Source organism: Uranotaenia lowii, chromosome 3 (assembly GCF_029784155.1).
Source record: "Uranotaenia lowii strain MFRU-FL chromosome 3, ASM2978415v1, whole genome shotgun sequence".
NCBI classification, from domain to species: domain Eukaryota; kingdom Metazoa; phylum Arthropoda; class Insecta; order Diptera; family Culicidae; genus Uranotaenia; species Uranotaenia lowii.
This window is the reverse complement of record NC_073693.1, coordinates 28,193-49,427: the sequence shown is the minus strand read 5'-3', so window position 1 is coordinate 49,427 and position 21,235 is coordinate 28,193. Positions and strand designations below refer to the sequence as shown.

General features: G+C 33.6%; 1 protein-coding gene across 1 annotated transcript; it reads left to right on the top strand.

The window, feature by feature from the left end:
* The first annotated feature begins 7,878 nt into the window (after positions 1-7,878).
* On the top strand, positions 7,879-9,216 carry LOC129758441 (uncharacterized). Its single transcript, XM_055755940.1, has one exon. It carries the CDS (start codon positions 7,879-7,881, stop codon positions 9,214-9,216), a length of 1,338 nt encoding a protein of 445 aa, XP_055611915.1.
* The last annotated feature ends 12,019 nt before the right edge of the window (positions 9,217-21,235 follow it).

Below are 21,235 nucleotides of genomic sequence, written 5' to 3'. Positions count from 1 at the left end.
AAATTGTCAAAATTGTCAAAATTGTCAAAATTGTCAAAATTGTCAAAATTGTCAAAATTGTCAAAATTGTCAAAATTGTCAAAATTGTCAAAATTGTCAAAATTGTCAAAATTGTCAAAATTGTCAAAATTGTCAAAATTGTCAAAATTGTCAAAATTGTCAAAATTGTCAAAATTGTCAAAATTGTCAAAATTGTCAAAATTGTCAAAATTGTCAAAATTGTCAAAATTGTCAAAATTGTCAAAATTGTCAAAATTGTCAAAATTGTCAAAATTGTCAAAATTGTCAAAATTGTCAAAATTGTCAAAATTGTCAAAATTGTCAAAATTGTCAAAATTGTCAAAATTGTCAAAATTGTCAAAATTGTCAAAATTGTCAAAATTGTCAAAATTGTCAAAATTGTCAAAATTGTCAAAATTGTCAAAATTGTCAAAATTGTCAAAATTGTCAAAATTGTCTGTTGGAACTCGACTCGTGGACTGTATATAGAGGGGCATTGGAAACGACCACTGGATGCCCGCTCCCCTTGCGGGATTGGGCCGGAGAGGGCAACCCCCTGTGGTTGCCCAACCAGTGGAGGCAGGTCATCGGGGAACGCTGCCTGGAATGCCAAGACTCATCGATGATTGCCACCAAGACTGACTAAACTCTTTCGATGGCTCTTAAAAGAGCCGTTTGGGGGGTGGCAATTTAGAACCGGGAGCAAAATTGTTGGAGCAGCAAGCACTAAGAAAAACACACTTCACTTAGCTTTCCATGTTGTTTACTTCATCACTGTTTCTCTGAGTATTTCTTTTCCTCTTTTTAGCAGCACGATTTCCTTGCGCAACTCTATCGGCTTCGTCCGAGCACGATGATGGTGAGCAGCTTTCGGCCCTAGCTGCTTCTCTCTCTGGCTGTTGATTCGCTCTCTTGGTGCTGCTTCGGCTTCTCTCTCGCTTCGCTTCTTCGGGATGTTTTCGGTTCCGCGATTGAATGTAGACTAAACTCGCTCGAAGAACGGGGCCGCGCTTTTTATAACTTCGGCTCATCGCGCACTGCTCGCTGATTGGTTGATGGTATTTCTATTGTCAAAATTGTCAAAATTGTCAAAATTGTCAAAATTGTCAAAATTGTCAAAATTGTCAAAATTGTCAAAATTGTCAAAATTGTCAAAATTGTCAAAATTGTCAAAATTGTCAAAATTGTCAAAATTGTCAAAATTGTCAAAATTGTCAAAATTGTCAAAATTGTCAAAATTGTCAAAATTGTCAAAATTGTCAAAATTGTCTGTTGGAACTCGACTCGTGGACTGTATATAGAGGGGCATTGGAAACGACCACTGGATGCCCGCTCCCCTTGCGGGATTGGGCCGGAGAGGGCAACCCCCTGTGGTTGCCCAACCAGTGGAGGCAGGTCATCGGGGAACGCTGCCTGGAATGCCAAGACTCATCGATGATTGCCACCAAGACTGACTAAACTCTTTCGATGGCTCTTAAAAGAGCCGTTTGGGGGGTGGCAATTTAGAACCGGGAGCAAAATTGTTGGAGCAGCAAGCACTAAGAAAAACACACTTCACTTAGCTTTCCATGTTGTTTACTTCATCACTGTTTCTCTGAGTATTTCTTTTCCTCTTTTTAGCAGCACGATTTCCTTGCGCAACTCTATCGGCTTCGTCCGAGCACGATGATGGTGAGCAGCTTTCGGCCCTAGCTGCTTCTCTCTCTGGCTGTTGATTCGCTCTCTTGGTGCTGCTTCGGCTTCTCTCTCGCTTCGCTTCTTCGGGATGTTTTCGGTTCCGCGATTGAATGTAGACTAAACTCGCTCGAAGAACGGGGCCGCGCTTTTTATAACTTCGGCTCATCGCGCACTGCTCGCTGATTGGTTGATGGTATTTCTCCCCGTTCTCCCGCTTCGGACCGCTTACCTTCTTCGGGTTCTTCTCCTTCGGCTCGCGCGTTTTCTTCAGTCCGTTCTGCGGACTGAACATCATCCCCGCCGAAAAGTGCGCTCCCCGTGATATGTGGATTGAGGTTGTCCAGTATTGGTAATGGTGCTAGCAAACCGTCTATTTCAGGGTCAGGTACTGCACAAAGGGTACGTCCTATCATGAGGGCTTCAGGATCATGAGGATCGTTGTATTCTTGGATTTCTTTGGAATAATTAAGCGATTTTTCGATGAATGCAGAATATTGAGCTTTTAAATCGAGTTTCCGAGCTAACTTTGATTCAAGAAGAAAGAATCTCCTTAGTGCCAAAGAACGGGAGTCTGCTAGTTGCGCCAGATTGTCCTTTAAAGGAAGTTGGACCACATCACGACGATTGGTGGCTAGGAAATGTTGCTCAAATTCATCAATTCTATTGGACGGAATTTCCTCACGGGTAGTGCTCTCAACTTCCCTAAACATTTGATCTAGCTTGTCTACAGGATCTGTATTCACGACAAATGAACCCAAGACTGCTCCAGTATAAACGCCCTCATAACAATTTCCTCCTACCAGCCAACCAAATTGAGAATCTTGCAACGTAGGAAGATTGTCGGACAGCTTCAAATAACCTGGTTTCATTATCTCGTAAAAATGGTCCATACCAATAAGCATGTCTATAGTGTTCATTCTAAAAAAGGAGGGATCTGCGAGTTTGATGCCTGAAGGTATTTCCCAAGACTCAATATCAGTTGTGTATGACGGAAGAAGGCCAGTGATTTTTGGCGACACAAGGCAGGACAGCGACAACGTAAAGTTATTGCATCTGGAGTAGAGTTGGACGGTACCCATTCTCTTCATTACGGATTTAGCACTACCAATACCGTTAATAGGGACACTCACCTCATTTGTTGGGATTCTCAATGCGTCAGCCATCGATTGCGTTATGAAACTAACCTGTGAGCCACAGTCTAGAAGCGCCCTGCAGGGATGCGGCTGTTGATCCTTGTCCATCACATTGACCAGGGCGGTGAGCAGGAACACTTGACTCGTCGATTTCGTTGGCACGTGGGAATGAGCAGCATTTGAGGACGCAATACTAGTCGATGGCTTGCATTCTGGAACTAGAACCTGGGACCATGTCGCTGGTGTTGGCGCTGGTAACACATGTCGAGTTGGCAGTTTCATATCCTTAAGGTGTAACAACGAGTGATGTTTCCGTTGGCATTTGGAGCAGGACATCTTTGAAGGACAATCAATTGCTCGATGTCTTCGGCTGAGGCAATTGAAGCAAAGATTCTTTTCTCTTACGTTGCTGATCCTTTGGCTGACCGACATTTCGTTGAACTGGGGGCACTCGTAGATCCGGTGACCTTTGGCACAAAAGTCACAGTATTGCTCTTGTTGTGCTGGGGAAGTGGCCGTGTTGATTCTCGGATGTCTTGGTAGATTGATCCTCGAAAATTGGCGATGCTTGGAATGACCTATCTCGTATGAGGATTGGCAGCGCTCCAGGACGGACACTCTCTCTTTGAGAAAATGAATGGTGTCTTCATATGTTGGCAGCTCACCCTTCCTGATAGTAGACTCCCACAACTTCTTTGTCTCGTCATCCAAGGCTCGAGACATCAGGAACACCACTATGTATTCGGCTACCTCAGCGAAACCTTGGCCCAGAAACTTGAGGTTGTCGACATGACTATCAAAAGTCTCTACCAGAGACCTCAATTCGGTGAATGATTCGCTGTGTAACTTTTTCACACCTAGCAGGCCAGCTAGATGCCGATCAATCATCCGTCGCTGGTCGGAGTATCGTTCATCCAATAGTTGCCAAGCTCGAGCGTAGTTGCCGTCGGTGATAGTTTTGGAATCTATCAACCCGGCTGCGTCTCCAACAAGGGCTTTCTCAAGGTGGTATAGCTTGATGCGGTCTGGCTCGTTAGTTCTGTCGACCACATCCCGGAACATAACCTTGAACTTCTCCCATTGTTCGAAGCGACCATCGAACGTTGGTATTGCTCTGGGAAGAGAAGGTTGGATGACCAAAGGCGGCTGGTTATTGGTGAGCTGCGGCTGCAGCTGTGGTAGTAGAGTTGGCGAATGCTTGTCGAGCCAACTTTCTAGCATCATCGATACTTCCTCATACAGGTCAACAAAGCTGAAATATTCGTCGTCATTTTCTTCACGCTCGGCTGGTGATGACTGGGCGAGAATTTCATTGTACTGCTTGGTGAACTCGGTTTTCGAACCTTCCACACTCCGCTGGTATACCTTTAACTGAGCAGGAGTTAGCTCAGTTCCTTCCTCTTCCGCCTGCTGCAGGATGGACTTTATCCTGGATATATTTCGCTGCGCCATTCCACGGCTGTGAATCAGCACCTCCAGCGTATCGTGATTCCTCACTGAATCGGGGCTGTTTTTCACTGGTGTTCTTTTTGGAGGCATAATGTTTCACTTTTATCACTTCACTACTTTTTTTTCTTCAAAGTTCACTTTTATTGCTCAATACTTTTTAAATTCACTGATAGTCCTTTTCACTTTTATTTGCAGTTATTTTTGTCACCACTTTTCTCGATTAGTTGTTCGTTTTCACTTCTTTCAAACTTTTGCTTTTCTATTCGATATTTTTTCTCTGTGCTCCACTCCAACAATCCGCTTCCCGATTCACACTCTCTCAAAGACGGAGGTATTCCGTCTGAAGGTACCGGCTTTTTCATCCGGCTCGAAGGACCATTTCCATGTTGGAACTCGACTCGTGGACTGTATATAGAGGGGCATTGGAAACGACCACTGGATGCCCGCTCCCCTTGCGGGATTGGGCCGGAGAGGGCAACCCCCTGTGGTTGCCCAACCAGTGGAGGCAGGTCATCGGGGAACGCTGCCTGGAATGCCAAGACTCATCGATGATTGCCACCAAGACTGACTAAACTCTTTCGATGGCTCTTAAAAGAGCCGTTTGGGGGGTGGCAATTTAGAACCGGGAGCAAAATTGTTGGAGCAGCAAGCACTAAGAAAAACACACTTCACTTAGCTTTCCATGTTGTTTACTTCATCACTGTTTCTCTGAGTATTTCTTTTCCTCTTTTTAGCAGCACGATTTCCTTGCGCAACTCTATCGGCTTCGTCCGAGCACGATGATGGTGAGCAGCTTTCGGCCCTAGCTGCTTCTCTCTCTGGCTGTTGATTCGCTCTCTTGGTGCTGCTTCGGCTTCTCTCTCGCTTCGCTTCTTCGGGATGTTTTCGGTTCCGCGATTGAATGTAGACTAAACTCGCTCGAAGAACGGGGCCGCGCTTTTTATAACTTCGGCTCATCGCGCACTGCTCGCTGATTGGTTGATGGTATTTCTCCCCGTTCTCCCGCTTCGGACCGCTTACCTTCTTCGGGTTCTTCTCCTTCGGCTCGCGCGTTTTCTTCAGTCCGTTCTGCGGACTGAACATTGTCAAAATTGTCAAAATTGTCAAAATTGTCAAAATTGTCAAAATTGTCAAAATTGTCAAAATTGTCAAAATTGTCAAAATTGTCAAAATTGTCAAAATTGTCAAAATTGTCAAAATTGTCAAAATTGTCAAAATTGTCAAAATTGTCAAAATGGTCAAAATTGTCAAAATTGTCAAAATGGTCGAAATTGTCAAAATTGTCAAAATTGTCAAAATTGTCAAAATTGTCAAAATTGTCAAAATTGTCAAAATTGTCAAAATTGTCAAAATTGTCAAAATTGTCAAAATTGTCAAAATTGTCAAAATTGTCAAAATTGTCAAAATTGTCAAAATTGTCAAAATTGTCAAAATTGTCAAAATTGTCAAAATTGTCAAAATTGTCAAAATTTTCAAAATTGTCAAAATTTTCAAAATTGTCAAAGTTTCAAAATTGTCAAAATTGTCAAAATTGTCAAAATTGTCAAAATTGTCAAAATTGTCAAAATTGTCAAAATTGTCAAAGTTGTCAAAATTGTCAAAATTGTCAAAATTGTCATAATTCTCAAAATTGTCAAAATTGACAAAATTGACAAAATTGACAAAATTGTCAAAATTGTCAAAATTGTCAAAATTGTCAAAATTGTCAAAATTGTCAAAATTGTCAAAATTGTCAAAATTGTCAAAATTGTCAAAATTGTCAAAATTGTCAAAATTGTCAAAATTGTCAAAATTGTCAAAATTGTCAAAATTGTCAAAATTGTCAAAATTGTCAAAATTGTCAAAATTGTCAAAATTGTCAAAATTGTCAAAATTGTCAAAATTGTCAAAATTGTCAAAATTGTCAAAATTGTCAAAATTGTCAAAATTGTCAAAATTGTCAAAATTGTCAAAATTGTCAAAATTGTCAAAATTGTCAAAATTGTCAAAATTGTCAAAATTGTCAAAATTGTCAAAATTGTCAAAATTGTCAAAATTGTCAAAATTGTCAAAATTGTCAAAATTGTCAAAATTGTCAAAATTGTCAAAATTGTCAAAATTGTCAAAATTGTCAAAATTGTCAAAATTGTCAAAATTGTCAAAATTGTCAAAATTGTCAAAATTTTCAAAATTGTCAAAATTGTCAAAATTGTCAAAATTGTCAAAATTGTCAAAATTGTCAAAATTGTCAAAATTGTCAAAATTGTCAAAATTGTCAAAATTGTCAAAATTGTCAAAATTGTCAAAATTGTCAAAATTGTCAAAATTGTCAAAATTGTCAAAATTGTCAAAATTGTCAAAATTGTCAAAAATTGTCAAAATTGTCAAAATTGTCAAAATTGTCAAAATTGTCAAAATTGTCAAAATTGTCAAAATTGTCAAAATTGTCAAAATTGTCAAAATTGTCAAAATTGTCAAAATTGTCAAAATTGTCAAAATTGTCAAAATTGTCAAAATTGTCAAAATTGTCAAAATTGTCAAAATTGTCAAAATTGTCAAAATTGTCAAAATTGTCAAAATTGTCAAAATTGTCAAAATTGTCAAAATTGTCAAAATTGTCAAAATTGTCAAAATTGTCAAAATTGTCAAAATTGTCAAAATTGTCAAAATTGTCAAAATTGTCAAAATTGTCAAAATTGTCAAAATTGTCAAAATTGTCAAAATTGTCAAAATTGTCAAAATTGTCAAAATTGTCAAAATTGTCAAAATTGTCAAAATTGTCAAAATTGTCAAAATTGTCAAAATTGTCAAAATTGTCAAAATTGTCAAAATTGTCAAAATTGTCAAAATTGTCAACAAGATCGTCACGTACTATTGGTATAGTTAACCAAGTGGTGATATCGGTCCGCGCTTAAATTCGTTATTTCGGTTGAAAAACGTTTGCGTTTTAAGTCGCTTTATATCGAAAGTGCATATCGGAACTCGAAGTGTATCTGGAAGTGATAGCTGTTTGCAAAGTGCATCGTGCAAGGCTAATAATAGACTATTTAATTTGCCGTGGCTAGTGACACAAGCTGTGTATTGTTTTGCTCGCTGATTTCACCACAAGCCAACTAGAAAGCAGCTGCGTGCAACATTGTGTGCAAGCAAAGCTTGCTTGGCTCAAATTCAAGCCCTCTAGTTGCGAGCGAAACAGTTTCACCTACAGCAGTGACTCTTTGACGCCAGTGAGCCACCTGCTGTTAAGCGGAGGAACTTCAATCAGCTACTAAACGTAGCCTACTTTAAGGCGCATTGCATTTCGTCGTGTGCATCCCGAGCTTGCTTGCACCTTTTGGACGTCTTGGGCAAGTCTCGTTGGGAGAAGGGTAAAACGTCCCTACTTCAGGTTGTACCTTGAACGCTTGGCCGAAGTAGTGTTTAAAAAAGGTTAAAGCGTAGTCGTTACCCGCCTCGGCGGAAACGCAGATCCGATCACCTGGACCTTTAACCCTTGGGTGAATCGAAGATAGTCGAGGTCAAAGGGTAGACGTTACTCACTTCGGTGAGAACGCACTGACATTTCATTCCTGCTCTCGTGGAAAAAAAAAAATCCTGTTCTGAGGTTTAATCACAAGCTCTCTCAAGCCAGGCAGCCGGCATGGCTGCAAAAACTTCCCCTTCAGGGGTAGCAACTACAGCAGACCCACCCGACAAAAACGACCGCACTCTTCCGGAATTCATGGATAAAAATGGCATGTTTGGAAAACTTATAGTACTTTCCTTAAGCCCAGCTGATGAAAAACAACCCTTGCCGAAAAACCCTTTCCTTATCAGCAAATCCATTGACCAATCAATAGGAAAAATCGATGCTGCTTATACGGAAAATAATGGTACGAAGTATGTCATCAAAACACGTAGTGAAAAACTTGCCACTAAACTGATTCAGATGACAGAGTTGATTGATGGAACAAAAGTTAAGGTCATCCCTCATCCCGTTCTCAACATTTGCCGTTGCGTGATAAGTTGTAAGGAAGCAATAGATCTGACCGAAGAGGAATTTGAAACTGAACTGAAAGGGCAAGGAATACTTAAAGTTCGTCGGATTACTCGTACGGAAAATAAAAAACGAGTCAATACCCCGACAGTCGTGTTAACAATTTCAGGAACAGTTATTCCTAGAGAAGTTCGGGTGGGTATCATCAACTGCAGAACGCGCATATTCTACCCTTCCCCGTTAGTCTGCTACCAGTGCTGCTCCTATGGACACACTAAGGAGAAATGCAGCAACGAATCAACATGTCGGAATTGCTCCAAAACACACGAGCTCGATAAGGAAGAGGAATGTAAGGAAGATCCTTTCTGTAAGAACTGTTCCGGAAATCACTCTCCAATTTCACGCAAGTGCCCTCTGTATCGAAAGGAGGAAGAAATTATTAAGATAAAAGTCGAGAGCGGAATAACATTCGGGGAAGCCAGAAAAGAGTACGCTAAAAAATACGCGGAAAATTCTTATGCCAGCGTCTGTGGCGCACAGCAACGCCTTGACCAAACACGCAGAGTACAGGAAAAAGACCTGCAGATTGCAAAGCTCATTGCAGAAAACTCAGCACTCAAAGAAAAACTCCCACAAATTCCTGAAAAAGAAGAACTTGAGAAATTGAAACAAGAAATCATCTATCTTCGCAAAATTGCAAAAGAATTTTATCTTCTGAAGGCACAGACCAAAACTGTTGATGATAATTTAACTATCTCTGACAGCGAATCCGAAGAACAGATGGAATTAGAAGATGAGGCCATTCCATCTTCCGTCCAGGAAAAAACATCTTCGAGTGAAGATACACCAAGGCTAAAAAAACAAAAACTAAGCTCAAAAAACTCACTCCCACTCCGCCAACCCGTGGAATCTGAAGAAAAGGATGCAAGTCAAGATCAACCTGAAGTAGTTGTTAAGCGACGAGGACGGCCTCCTAAAAGTAAAAATGATCAGCCAAAGTAACAACACGACGAACGACCCTGCACCGGAAAATGGACTTGACCACGGAAATATGAATACTGAAACTGAGACAAACGGCATCAACCAACGCAACGCAATGGACAATTCTAATGGAACGAATGGAGTAATCTCATGGAATATTCAAGGGTTAAGACCCAAAAAAGCGGAATTGGACATCCTGATCCAAGAATATCAGCCACAAATAATTTGCTTGCAAGAAACGATGTTCAAACCAAATCACCACCCACGCATCACAGGGTTCAAATTATTTCATCACCCACGTTTGACAGGTGATCGAGCATCGGGCGGAGTCTTGATAGCAATAAAAGAGAACGTAGACTGCGAGGAAATAGAGCTCGAAACTGCTTTGGAAGCTGTTGCTATAAAAGTTGGAGCTCCACTAAACATGAATGTGGTGAACATTTATCTCCCACCGAGTGCGAACATAGAAAAGGCAGAACTTACATCTCTAATCAACCAGATTCCGAATCCCGTCCTCCTGGTTGGAGATTTTAATGCCCACCACACATTGTGGGGATCAGATCAGGTCAGCACACGAGGTAGAATAATTGCCGAATTTGTCGAAGAAAATAATCTAGCAATGCTGAACACTGGAGAGGCCACTTACGTCGACCAAAGACATGGAACCTTGTCCTGCATAGACCTAGCCCTATGTTCAGACGAGTTGGCCGAGCTACTTGAATGGAGTGTTTTACCAGACACTTACAGCAGTGATCACATACCGTTAAACATTAGTTTCCCTGGTCCCTGTGAAATACCTCATAGCAGTCGACCGAGATGGAAAATGGAAGGTGCCAACTGGGAGCAGTACCAAGGCGCGCTAAACTTCGAGCGTGATGAAAACATAGAAAGACAAGTGGTAAAAGTAACCAAGTCTATGTTAGAAGCAGCTGAGCTTTCAATCCCTCAAACCAAAGGATTCGCAGGAAAAAAGAGTGTCCCTTGGTGGAATGCAGAAGTAGCTGAACTTGTCAAAAAAAGAAGGAAAGCGCTGAGATTATTGAAATCCAACCGGCTAGACCACGAGCAAACGGAAAGTAACTACAAAAATGTGAATGCTATTGCAAAGGAAGCTATCACCAAGGCTAAACAGAAAAGTTTAGAAGAGCTGGCAGAAAGTTTTTCATCACAAACTCCGCTGAAGGAGATGTGGGGAAACTACCAGAAAATTCAAGGCAAGAAGCGACGAACCCCAATCAACGCAATCCAATATGAAGGCAAAATTGCTACGGATCCAGTAGCCATATGCGATTTAATAGGAGACGCATTTCAAAAAGTGTCTAGTGTGACTGCATACAACGAAATTTTCCTGGAACACAAACGAACCGTTGAATCAAACCCATTACACGTACCTACCGATACAGGCCCGCATAATCGGGAATTTAGTATGTATGAACTCGATGAAGCATTAGAGGGATTGAAAGGCTCTTCTCCAGGACCGGATAACATACATTATGAGATGATTAAACACCTACCGTTAGATGGGAAAGTTATCCTCCTCGAAACCTATAATCGTTTGTGGGAAGAATCCGTCCTCCCCCGGGAATGGACAAAATCGTTCGTTGTTCCTATTTTTAAAAATAAAGGTCGCCGTTCAGATCCTCAAAATTATCGCCCAATCTACTTAAACAGCTGCTTGGGAAAGGTGTTTGAGAGGATGATAAATAATCGTCTAATGCATTTGCTTGAAACCAAAGGACTATTGTACAGCCACCAATATGCTTTTCGTAAAGGAAGAAGTACTACTGACCACCTTTGCACCCTAGAGGAGACAATTCGAGAGGCATTTAACAACAACAAAGTAGCTCAGGTAGCTTTCCTGGACATAAGCAAAGCTTATGATAAAACATGGCGTAGGCTTTGCTTAGATCAGATAGCAAATAATAACATTGGTGGGAAAATGCTGCGCTTCCTAGAGGCAATGCTAAGCTCCAGATCGTTTCAAGTGATGATAAACGGTAAAACATCCGGAACAAAAACAATGGAAACTGGCCTTTGTCAAGGATCGGTTTTAAGCGTTACCATGTTCCTAGTAGCTATCAATACTGTCATTGATTATCTCCCTTCAAACATCAAGTGTCTAGTATATGCTGACGATGTGGTTCTAATTGCAACGGGTGATGATGCCAAGGAGACAGAAATCAAGCTACAGATAGCCTTCAACCGATTAGAGGAATGGCAAGTTAAAACAGGTTTTCAAATATCGGCACAAAAAAGTGCTTCTGTCGTGTTTCGTAACCCACGTCAGAACAAACCGAAAACAATAAATAAGCTGAAATTGAACGGAATGATCGTGCCCCGAAGAGATAGCTACAAGTGTTTGGGTGTCACTTTTGACCAGCACCTAAAATTCCGAACCCACGTTGAAGAAGTTAAAGCAGCATGTCATCAAAGAGTCCTTTTTATTCGTAGCATAGCTGCTAGGACTTGGGGAGGAGATAGGAACACGCTAATAAAACTGTACCGGGCGACTGTAGTGGAAAAGCTTCTGTATGCTGCCCCAATTCTATCAGGAATTGACGACAAAGTCCTTCAGCCTCTAGAAACGGTGCATAATGCAGGACTTCGAACGATAATTGGAGCATTTAGAACGAGTCCCATCTTAAGTCTCCAAGCGGAAGCAGGAATCCCCAGCTTGAAAACACTGATCAATCAACGAACTATTCTCTACACAACCCGCCGAGCCGCTGTTGACCGTCTTGAGGAAACGCTAGAAGTAGAAGACACATCAATCGAGGTTAGTAGTGATAGCAGCATAAGTGACGCAGATGTAAGTTCCGGCGAAAGGTGGGGTGAACGAATCAGATCTCAGCCGAATTCTTATAAAGTTAGAGGGCAAAATATGATGGCCGAACTAGACCTTCGTCTACCCAGAACAGCTACTTTTAGAATCCCACTGACCCCACCATGGCTAAGATCGAAGCTTCACGTTGACAAAAGCCTCCATTACAAACTGTCTCAAGGTGCATCTGCAAACGAACTCAGGTGCATGTTCAACGAACTCCGAGCATCGAAATATCGAATCCATAGAATGATTTACACGGATGGATCGAAAAAAGATTCAAAATGCGGATTTGGAATAGTCAGTGAAGATTTCGTGTTCCGAAAACGCCTTAGTGATATATGTAGCATATATTCAGCCGAGAGTGAAGCAGTCAAACAAGCACTGTTATGGATAGCAGACCAGCAAAGACCTCAATCTTATCTCATATGCACCGATTCTATGAGTGTAATAACCAACCTCCAAAAGTGCAAGATTAAATCTAGATGGAAGGATAGCATACAAAACCTGAGTAACCGGATCGCTCAAACGGGCGCAGAAATAGTTTTTTGCTGGGTCCCAAGTCACATTGGGATACAGGGAAATGAGAAAGCTGACTTCGAAGCAAAACAAGCGCTGGATCTGCCACTAGCAGAACAAGAAACCGTTGAATTTATGGAAGTGCGGAAAGTTGTGAAAACACAAATTACACACAAATGGCAGATGGAGTGGCACAGAAATTTAAATAATAAACTACGTGAAGTGAAAAACACTGTTCTACCGTTCAAATCAGTGTTCTCAGGAAAAAGGAGAGACGACGTTATTTTAGCCCGCCTGCGGATCGGACATACACTGCTCACCCACGCGTTCCTCTTGGATCGAGTCGAATGCCCATTATGTCCGAGATGTAACGAAGCTCTTACTGTAAAGCACATCATCGTAAATTGCCCACAACTAGAAGAGGAACGTAGAAAGCATGGCATCCCAGGAAACCTACGTGAAGCATTATCAGACAACAGCGATATGGCGGAAAAAGTGATAAAATATTTAAAAACCCTCCATTTGTATGAAAAAATTTAAAAATGTATTGTAATTATCGAAAAAGTTTATGGACCCGAATGATAAAAAAGGTCCCTAATAAAAAAAAAAAAAAAAAAAAAAATTGTCAAAAAAAAAAAAAAAAAAAAAATTGTCAAAATTGTCAAAATTGTCAAAATTGTCAAAATTGTCAAAATTGTCAAAATTGTCAAAATTGTCAAAATTGTCAAAATTGTCAAAATTGTCAAAATTGTCAAAATTGTCAAAATTGTCAAAATTGTCAAAATTGTCAAAATTGTCAAAATTGTCAAAATGGTCAAAATTGTCAAAATGGTCAAAATGGTCAAAATTGTCAAAATTGTCAAAATTGTCAAAATTGTCAAAATTGTCAAAATTGTCAAAATTGTCAAAATTGTCAAAATTGTCAAAATTGTCAAAATTGTCAAAATTGTCAAAATTGTCAAAATTGTCAAAATTGTCAAAATTGTCAAAATTGTCAAAATTGTCAAAATTGTCAAAATTGTCAAAATTGTCAAAATGGTCAAAATTGTCAAAATTGTCAAAATGGTCGAAATTGTCAAAATTGTCAAAATTGTCAAAATTGTCAAAATTGTCAAAATTGTCAAAATTGTCAAAATTGTCAAAATTGTCAAAATTGTCAAAATTGTCAAAATTGTCAAAATTGTCAAAATTGTCAAAATTGTCAAAATTGTCAAAATTGTCAAAATTGTCAAAATTGTCAAAATTGTCAAAATTGTCAAAATTGTCAAAATTGTCAAAATTGTCAAAATTGTCAAAATTGTCAAAATTTTCAAAATTGTCAAAATTTTCAAAATTGTCAAAGTTTCAAAATTGTCAAAATTGTCAAAATTGTCAAAATTGTCAAAATTGTCAAAATTGTCAAAATTGTCAAAATTGTCAAAATTGTCAAAATTGTCAAAGTTGTCAAAATTGTCAAAATTGTCAAAATTGTCATAATTCTCAAAATTGTCAAAATTGACAAAATTGTCAAAATTGTCAAAATTGTCAAAATTGTCAAAATTGTCAAAATTGTCAAAATTGTCAAAATTGTCAAAATTGTCAAAATTGTCAAAATTGTCAAAATTGTCAAAATTGTCAAAATTGTCAAAATTGTCAAAATTGTCAAAATTGTCAAAATTGTCAAAATTGTCAAAATTGTCAAAATTGTCAAAATTGTCAAAATTGTCAAAATTGTCAAAATTGTCAAAATTGTCAAAATTGTCAAAATTGTCAAAATTGTCAAAATTGTCAAAATTGTCAAAATTGTCAAAATTGTCAAAATTGTCAAAATTGTCAAAATTGTCAAAATTGTCAAAATTGTCAAAATTGTCAAAATTGTCAAAATTGTCAAAATTGTCAAAATTGTCAAAATTGTCAAAATTGTCAAAATTGTCAAAATTGTCAAAATTGTCAAAATTGTCAAAATTGTCAAAATTGTCAAAATTGTCAAAATTGTCAAAATTGTCAAAATTGTCAAAATTGTCAAAATTGTCAAAATTGTCAAAATTGTCAAAATTGTCAAAATTGTCAAAATTGTCAAAATTGTCAAAATTGTCAAAATTGTCAAAATTGTCAAAATTGTCAAAATTGTCAAAATTGTCAAAATTGTCAAAATTGTCAAAATTGTCAAAATTGTCAAAATTGTCAAAATTGTCAAAATTGTCAAAATTGTCAAAATTGTCAAAATTGTCAAAATTGTCAAAATTGTCAAAATTGTCAAAATTGTCAAAATTGTCAAAATTGTCAAAATTGTCAAAATTGTCAAAATTGTCAAAATTGTCAAAATTGTCAAAATTGTCAAAATTGTCAAAATTGTCAAAATTGTCAAAATTGTCAAAATTGTCAAAATTGTCAAAATTGTCAAAATTGTCAAAATTGTCAAAATTGTCAAAATTGTCAAAATTGTCAAAATTGTCAAAATTGTCAAAATTGTCAAAATTGTCAAAATTGTCAAAATTGTCAAAATTGTCAAAATTGTCAAAATTGTCAAAATTGTCAAAATTGTCAAAATTGTCAAAATTGTCAAAATTGTCAAAATTGTCAAATTTGTCAAAATTGTCAAAATTGTCAAAATTGTCAAAATTGTCAAAATTTTCAAAATTGTCAAAGTTTCAAAATTGTCAAAATTGTCAAAATTGTCAAAATTGTCAAAATTGTCAAAATTGTCAAAATTGTCAAAATTGTCAAAATTGTCAAAGTTGTCAAAATTGTCAAAATTGTCAAAATTGTCATAATTCTCAAAATTGTCAAAATTGTCAAAATTGACAAAATTGACAAAATTGTCAAAATTGTCAAAATTGTCAAAATTGTCAAAATTGTCAAAATTGTCAAAATTGTCAAAATTGTCAAAATTGTCAAAATTGTCAAAATTGTCAAAATTGTCAAAATTGTCAAAATTGTCAAAATTGTCAAAATTGTCAAAATTGTCAAAATTGTCAAAATTGTCAAAATTGTCAAAATTGTCAAAATTGTCAAAATTGTCAAAATTGTCAAAATTGTCAAAATTGTCAAAATTGTCAAAATTGTCAAAATTGTCAAAATTGTCAAAATTGTCAAAATTGTCAAAATTGTCAAAATTGTCAAAATTGTCAAAATTGTCAAAATTGTCAAAATTGTCAAAATTGTCAAAATTGTCAAAATTGTCAAAATTGTCAAAATTGTCAAAATTGTCAAAATTGTCAAAATTGTCAAAATTGTCAAAATTGTCAAAATTGTCAAAATTGTCAAAATTGTCAAAATTGTCAAAATTGTCAAAATTGTCAAAATTGTCAAAATTGTCAAAATTGTCAAAATTGTCAAAATTGTCAAAATTGTCAAAATTGTCAAAATTGTCAAAATTGTCAAAATTGTCAAAATTGTCAAAATTGTCAAAATTGTCAAAATTGTCAAAATTGTCAAAATTGTCAAAATTGTCAAAATTGTCAAAATTGTCAAAATTGTCAAAATTGTCAAAATTGTCAAAATTGTCAAAATTGTCAAAATTGTCAAAATTGTCAAAATTGTCAAAATTGTCAAAATTGTCAAAATTGTCAAAATTGTCAAAATTGTCAAAATTGTCAAAATTGTCAAAATTGTCAAAATTGTCAAAATTGTCAAAATTGTCAAAATTGTCAAAATTGTCAAAATTGTCAAAATTGTCAAAATTGTCAAAATTGTCAAAATTGTCAAAACTGTCAAAATTGTCAAAATTGTCAAAATTGTCAAAATTGTCAAAATTGTCAAAATTGTCAAAATTGTCAAAATTGTCAAAATTGTCAAAATTGTCAAAATTGTCAAAATTGTCAAAATTGTCAAAATTGTCAAAATTGTCAAAATTGTCAAAATTGTCAAAATTGTCAAAATTGTCAAAATTGTTAAAATTGTCAAAATTGTCAAAATTGTCAAAATTGTCAAAATTGTCAAAATTGTCAAAATTGTCAAAATTGTCAAAATTGTCAAAATTGTCAAAATTGTCAAAATTGTCAAAATTGTCAAAATTGTCAAAATTGTCAAAATTGTCAAAATTGTCAAAATTGTCAAAATTGTCAAAATTGTCAAAATTGTCAAAATTGTCAAAATTGTCAAAATTGTCAAAATTGTCAAAATTGTCAAAATTGTCAAAATTGTCAAAATTTAATAGATCTTCAAGATTATCAATATTTTAAAAAAATTTTAAATTTTAAAATTTTTAAAATTTTTTTAAAATTTCAATTTTTTTTTTCAAATTTTTCAAATTATTCGAATTTTTTAAATTTTTAACTATTACAAATTTGATTTTTTTTTTTCAAATTTTTCCAAGTTTAAAAATAAAATTTATTTCATTTTTATTTATTTAAAAATAAAATAAATTTTCAATGATTGTAAACTTTTCATGATTTTCAAATTGTTCAAATTTTTCAAAGTTTTCTCAATTTTCTCATTTTTCAGTTTTCAATTTTTTCAAATTTTTCAAATTTTTTCTAATTTTTCAAATTTTTCAAATTTTTCAAATTTTTCAAATTTTTCAAATTTTTCAAATTTTTCAAATTTTTAAAATTTTTCAAATTTTTCATATTTTCCAAATTTTTCAAGTTTTTCAAATTTTTCAAATTTTTCAAATTTTTCAAATTTTTCAAATTTTTCAAATTTTTCAAATTTTTCAAATTTTTCGAATTTTTTAAATTTTAGAAATTTTAAATATTTCAAATTTTAGAAATTTTACAAATTTAACAAATTTTACAAATTTTTAAATTTTGCATACTTTCCAAATTTTTTAATTTTTTAAAAAATTATTGTTTGAATTTTTCATTCATTCGATTTTTTCAATATTTTTTCAAATTTATCAAATTTTTCAATATTTTCAAATTTTTCAAATTATTCAAATTTTTCAAATTTCACAAATTATACAAATTAACAAATTTTGAAATTAAGCATACTTTCCATTTCTTTTCAATAAAAAAAAAATATTTCTTTCATTCAAATATTTCAATGTTTTTCAAATTTATCAAATTTTTCAATATTTTCAAATTATTCAAATTTTTAAAATTTTACAAATTCTAGAAATAAACAAATTTTTAAATTTAGCATACTTTCCAAATTTTTTAAATTAAAAAGAAATAATTTCTTGAATTTTTCATTGATTTTCAAAATTTTCAAAGTTTTCAAATTTTTGAAATTTTTGAAATTTTTGAAATTTTAGAAATTTTTGAAATTTTTCAAATTTTTGAAATTCTTTAAATTTTTTAAATTTTTCAAATTTTTCAAATTTTTCAAATTTTCAAATTTTTCAAATTTTTCAAATTTTTCATATTTTCCAAATTTTTCAAATTTTTCAAATTTTTCAAATTTTTCAAATTTTTCAAATTTTTCAAATTTTTCAAATTTTTCAAATTTTTCAAATTTTTCAAATTTTTCAAATTTTTCGAATTTTTTAAATTTTAGAAATTTTAAATATTTCAAATTTTAGAAATTTTACAAATTTAACAAATTTTACAAATTTTTAAATTTTGCATACTTTCCAAATTTTTTAATTTTTTAAAAAATTATTGTTTGAATTTTTCATTCATTCGATTTTTTCAATATTTTTTCAAATTTATCAAATTTTTCAATATTTTCAAATTTTTCAAATTATTCAAATTTTTCAAATTTCACAAATTATACAAATTAACAAATTTTGAAATTAAGCATACTTTCCATTTCTTTTCAATAAAAAAAAAATATTTCTTCCATTCAAATATTTCAATGTTTTTCAAATTTATCAAATTTTTCAATATTTTCAAATTATTCAAATTTTTAAAATTTTACAAATTCTAGAAATAAACAAATTTTTAAATTTAGCATACTTTCCAAATTTTTTAAATTAAAAAGAAATAATTTCTTGAATTTTTCATTGATTTTCAAAATTTTCAAAGTTTTCAAATTTTTGAAATTTTTGAAATTTTTGAAATTTTAGAAATTTTTGAAATTTTTCAAATTTTTGAAATTCTTTAAATTTTTTAAATTTTTCAAATTTTTCAAATTTTTCAAATTTTCAAATTTTTCAAATTTTTCAAATTTTTCAAATTTTTCAAATTTTTCAAATTTTTCAAATTTTTCAAATTTTTAAAAGTTGTCAATTTTTTTTTCAAATTTTTCAAATTTTAAAATTTTTCAAATATTTCAAATTTTTCTTATTTTTCTTATTTTTCAAATTTTTCAAATGTTTCCAAATTTCTCAAATTTTTTGTATTTCTCAAATTTTTTGTATTTTTCAATTTTTTCAATTTTTTTAAATTTTTTAAATTTTTCAAATTTTTCAAATTTTTCAAATTTTTCAAATTTTTCAAATTTTTTAAATTTTTCAAATTTTTCAAAGTTTTAAAATTTTTCAAATTTTTAAAATTTTTAAAATTTTTCAAATATTTCAAATTTATAAATTTTTCAAATTTTTTCAAATTTTTAGAATTTTTCAAATTTTTTAAATTTTTCAAATATTTCAAAGTTTTCAAATTTTTCAAATTTATCCAATTTTTCAAAATTTTTAAATTTTTCTAATTTTTTAAATTTTTCTAATTTTTCTAATTTTTTTAATTTTTCAAATTTTTCTAATTTATCAAATTTTTCAAATTTTTCCAATGTTTCAAATTTTTCAATTTTTTTAAATTTTTCAAAATTTTCAAATTTAAAAAAAAATTTAAATCTTTTCAAAATTCTCATATTGTTCAAATTAAACAAATTTTTCAAATTTTTCAAATTTTTTTTCCATTTTTTTAATTTTTGGAATTTTTAAAATTGTTCAAATTTATTAATTTTCAAAGTTTCCTAAATTTTCTCAATTTTCTTAATTTTTTTTTATGGTTAAAGTTGTCAAAATTTTCAAATATTTCAAAACTGTCAAAATAATCAAAATATTTTAAATTTTCAAAATTTTCAAAATTTTGGAAATTTTTAATATTATCAAAATTTTCGAAATTTTCTAAACTTTCAAAGTGTTCAAAAATTTCTAAATTATTAAAATGTTTAAAATTTTTTAAATTGTAAAAATTGTCAAAATTTTCCAGATCTTTAAAATTTCAAAATTTTTAAAATTGTCAAAATTGTCAGTATTGTCAAAATTTTAAAAATTTTGAAAAATTTTCCAAATTATGAAAATTTGCAAAATTTTTAAAATTTAAAAAAAAATTGTCAAAATTTTTAAAATTGTCCAATTGTTTAAAAATTGTTAATTTGTCAAAATTAACAATAGTTTTATTTTTAACTGCAATTTATTATTTTATTTTTAACTACAGTTTACGGATTGAACTTTGTGGACGTTGAAAACAATATAAAGTGGATGATTTTAATTTTTTTTTGCTGGATTCAACTGTGGCTTAACTTCCAATTTACTCTGTAAACTATCCCATCTATGTTTATTTCACGTTATTGATCTGTCTCCTCAACACAAACAAAGAATCATGTCGCTACGTAGGTAAAGATGATTGACGCGTACTTACCCCGAAGGATACCAATTTTCGACAATTATGCTAATCTTCTGTCAGAGTGGCGAAAACCTCTCCATTACAGCACGCTCAACATTAATTGGCAGAACAAACCGGGGCCAACAAATCACTCAAACAACCATCCATCACTGGATTGGATTTTCGCAAAACTCTTCGCTTCCCCTTTCATTTTCCACCCAAAACAAAACGCAAACAGCAACAATGACAGCAACAACGATTGGTTACAATAATAGAAAATAACATTTCACTTTGACTTTGAACGAAAGCAAATGAGTCTGGCTTAGCATGCTTTGCAAACATACCTATCTATAAGTCTAATAATGTGCGTTTCTAGGCAGCAACGAGCCAGTAACTTCATGGCATGCTATGTGATGTATGTAACCTTTTTCATGTTGACGCGCATTTGCTGTTGATGTTTTACATTTGACACTACAAGCTGTAGGGATGGCCTTCGCCTTACTAACTAGTGGGCTGTTGTTATGAGACAAAGTGTTTCGAAAATAGCCACCGACCGTTTGGTTCTCACGTTAATAAATATCTAACCGTTGAGAGGTTTATTTAGATGTTGAGTGGGTTTATTGAGCATGGTAGGTGATTTAACATGTTTTTAAGCCCGGAGATTAGGGACTTTAAAAAAATTAAAACAGCAAATAAACTGGATAAATAATCTTCCGTGAAAATTGGTTTGATTTTTGTGATACGACAATAATTTTGAGAAATTTCATTGAAAATGCTCCAGAAATCGAAAATTTTGCTCCAGCTAAGCAGACGGCAACGATCTTATCTGTCAAACACGATTCCTGTAACAAATTGCGTTATAAGGCATTCTCAGCGTTCCCCCCGTCTATTGCCAATTTGAATGAAGTAGGTACTCTTTAAAGAACCTTATCCAGCTGCTTCTGCACTGATTTATACCCAAAGTGGCAGTAAAATTTATCTACGCAAGCAGCGTCTCTCAAATCAGTTGAGTACATATCGCGGTACCTCGAAACGTTTGGCGTTTTGCCGCTTATCAGCATCAACACTGCTGTCGGCAAGCATGAGCTAATAATGTTAGGGTAGATGATTCTATTGTCAATTAACTGTAAGAGTGTACTCCAACTTTCCAGCTTAAAGTAACAATTTCGAAAACCGGTACTAACACTGTAAACCAAGCTATTATCTTATCAGGTGAAAATGTGAAGGAAAATTTTACACCAACTGTAAATACCTGAGACGCGTATGTCATTAATATTTTATTAGTTTG

Bases quoted from the DNA above. Each gene is read 5' to 3' on its own strand.
- LOC129758441 (XM_055755940.1), top strand. From the start codon at position 7,879: ATGGCTGCAAAAACTTCCCCTTCAGGGGTAGCAACTACAGCAGACCCA.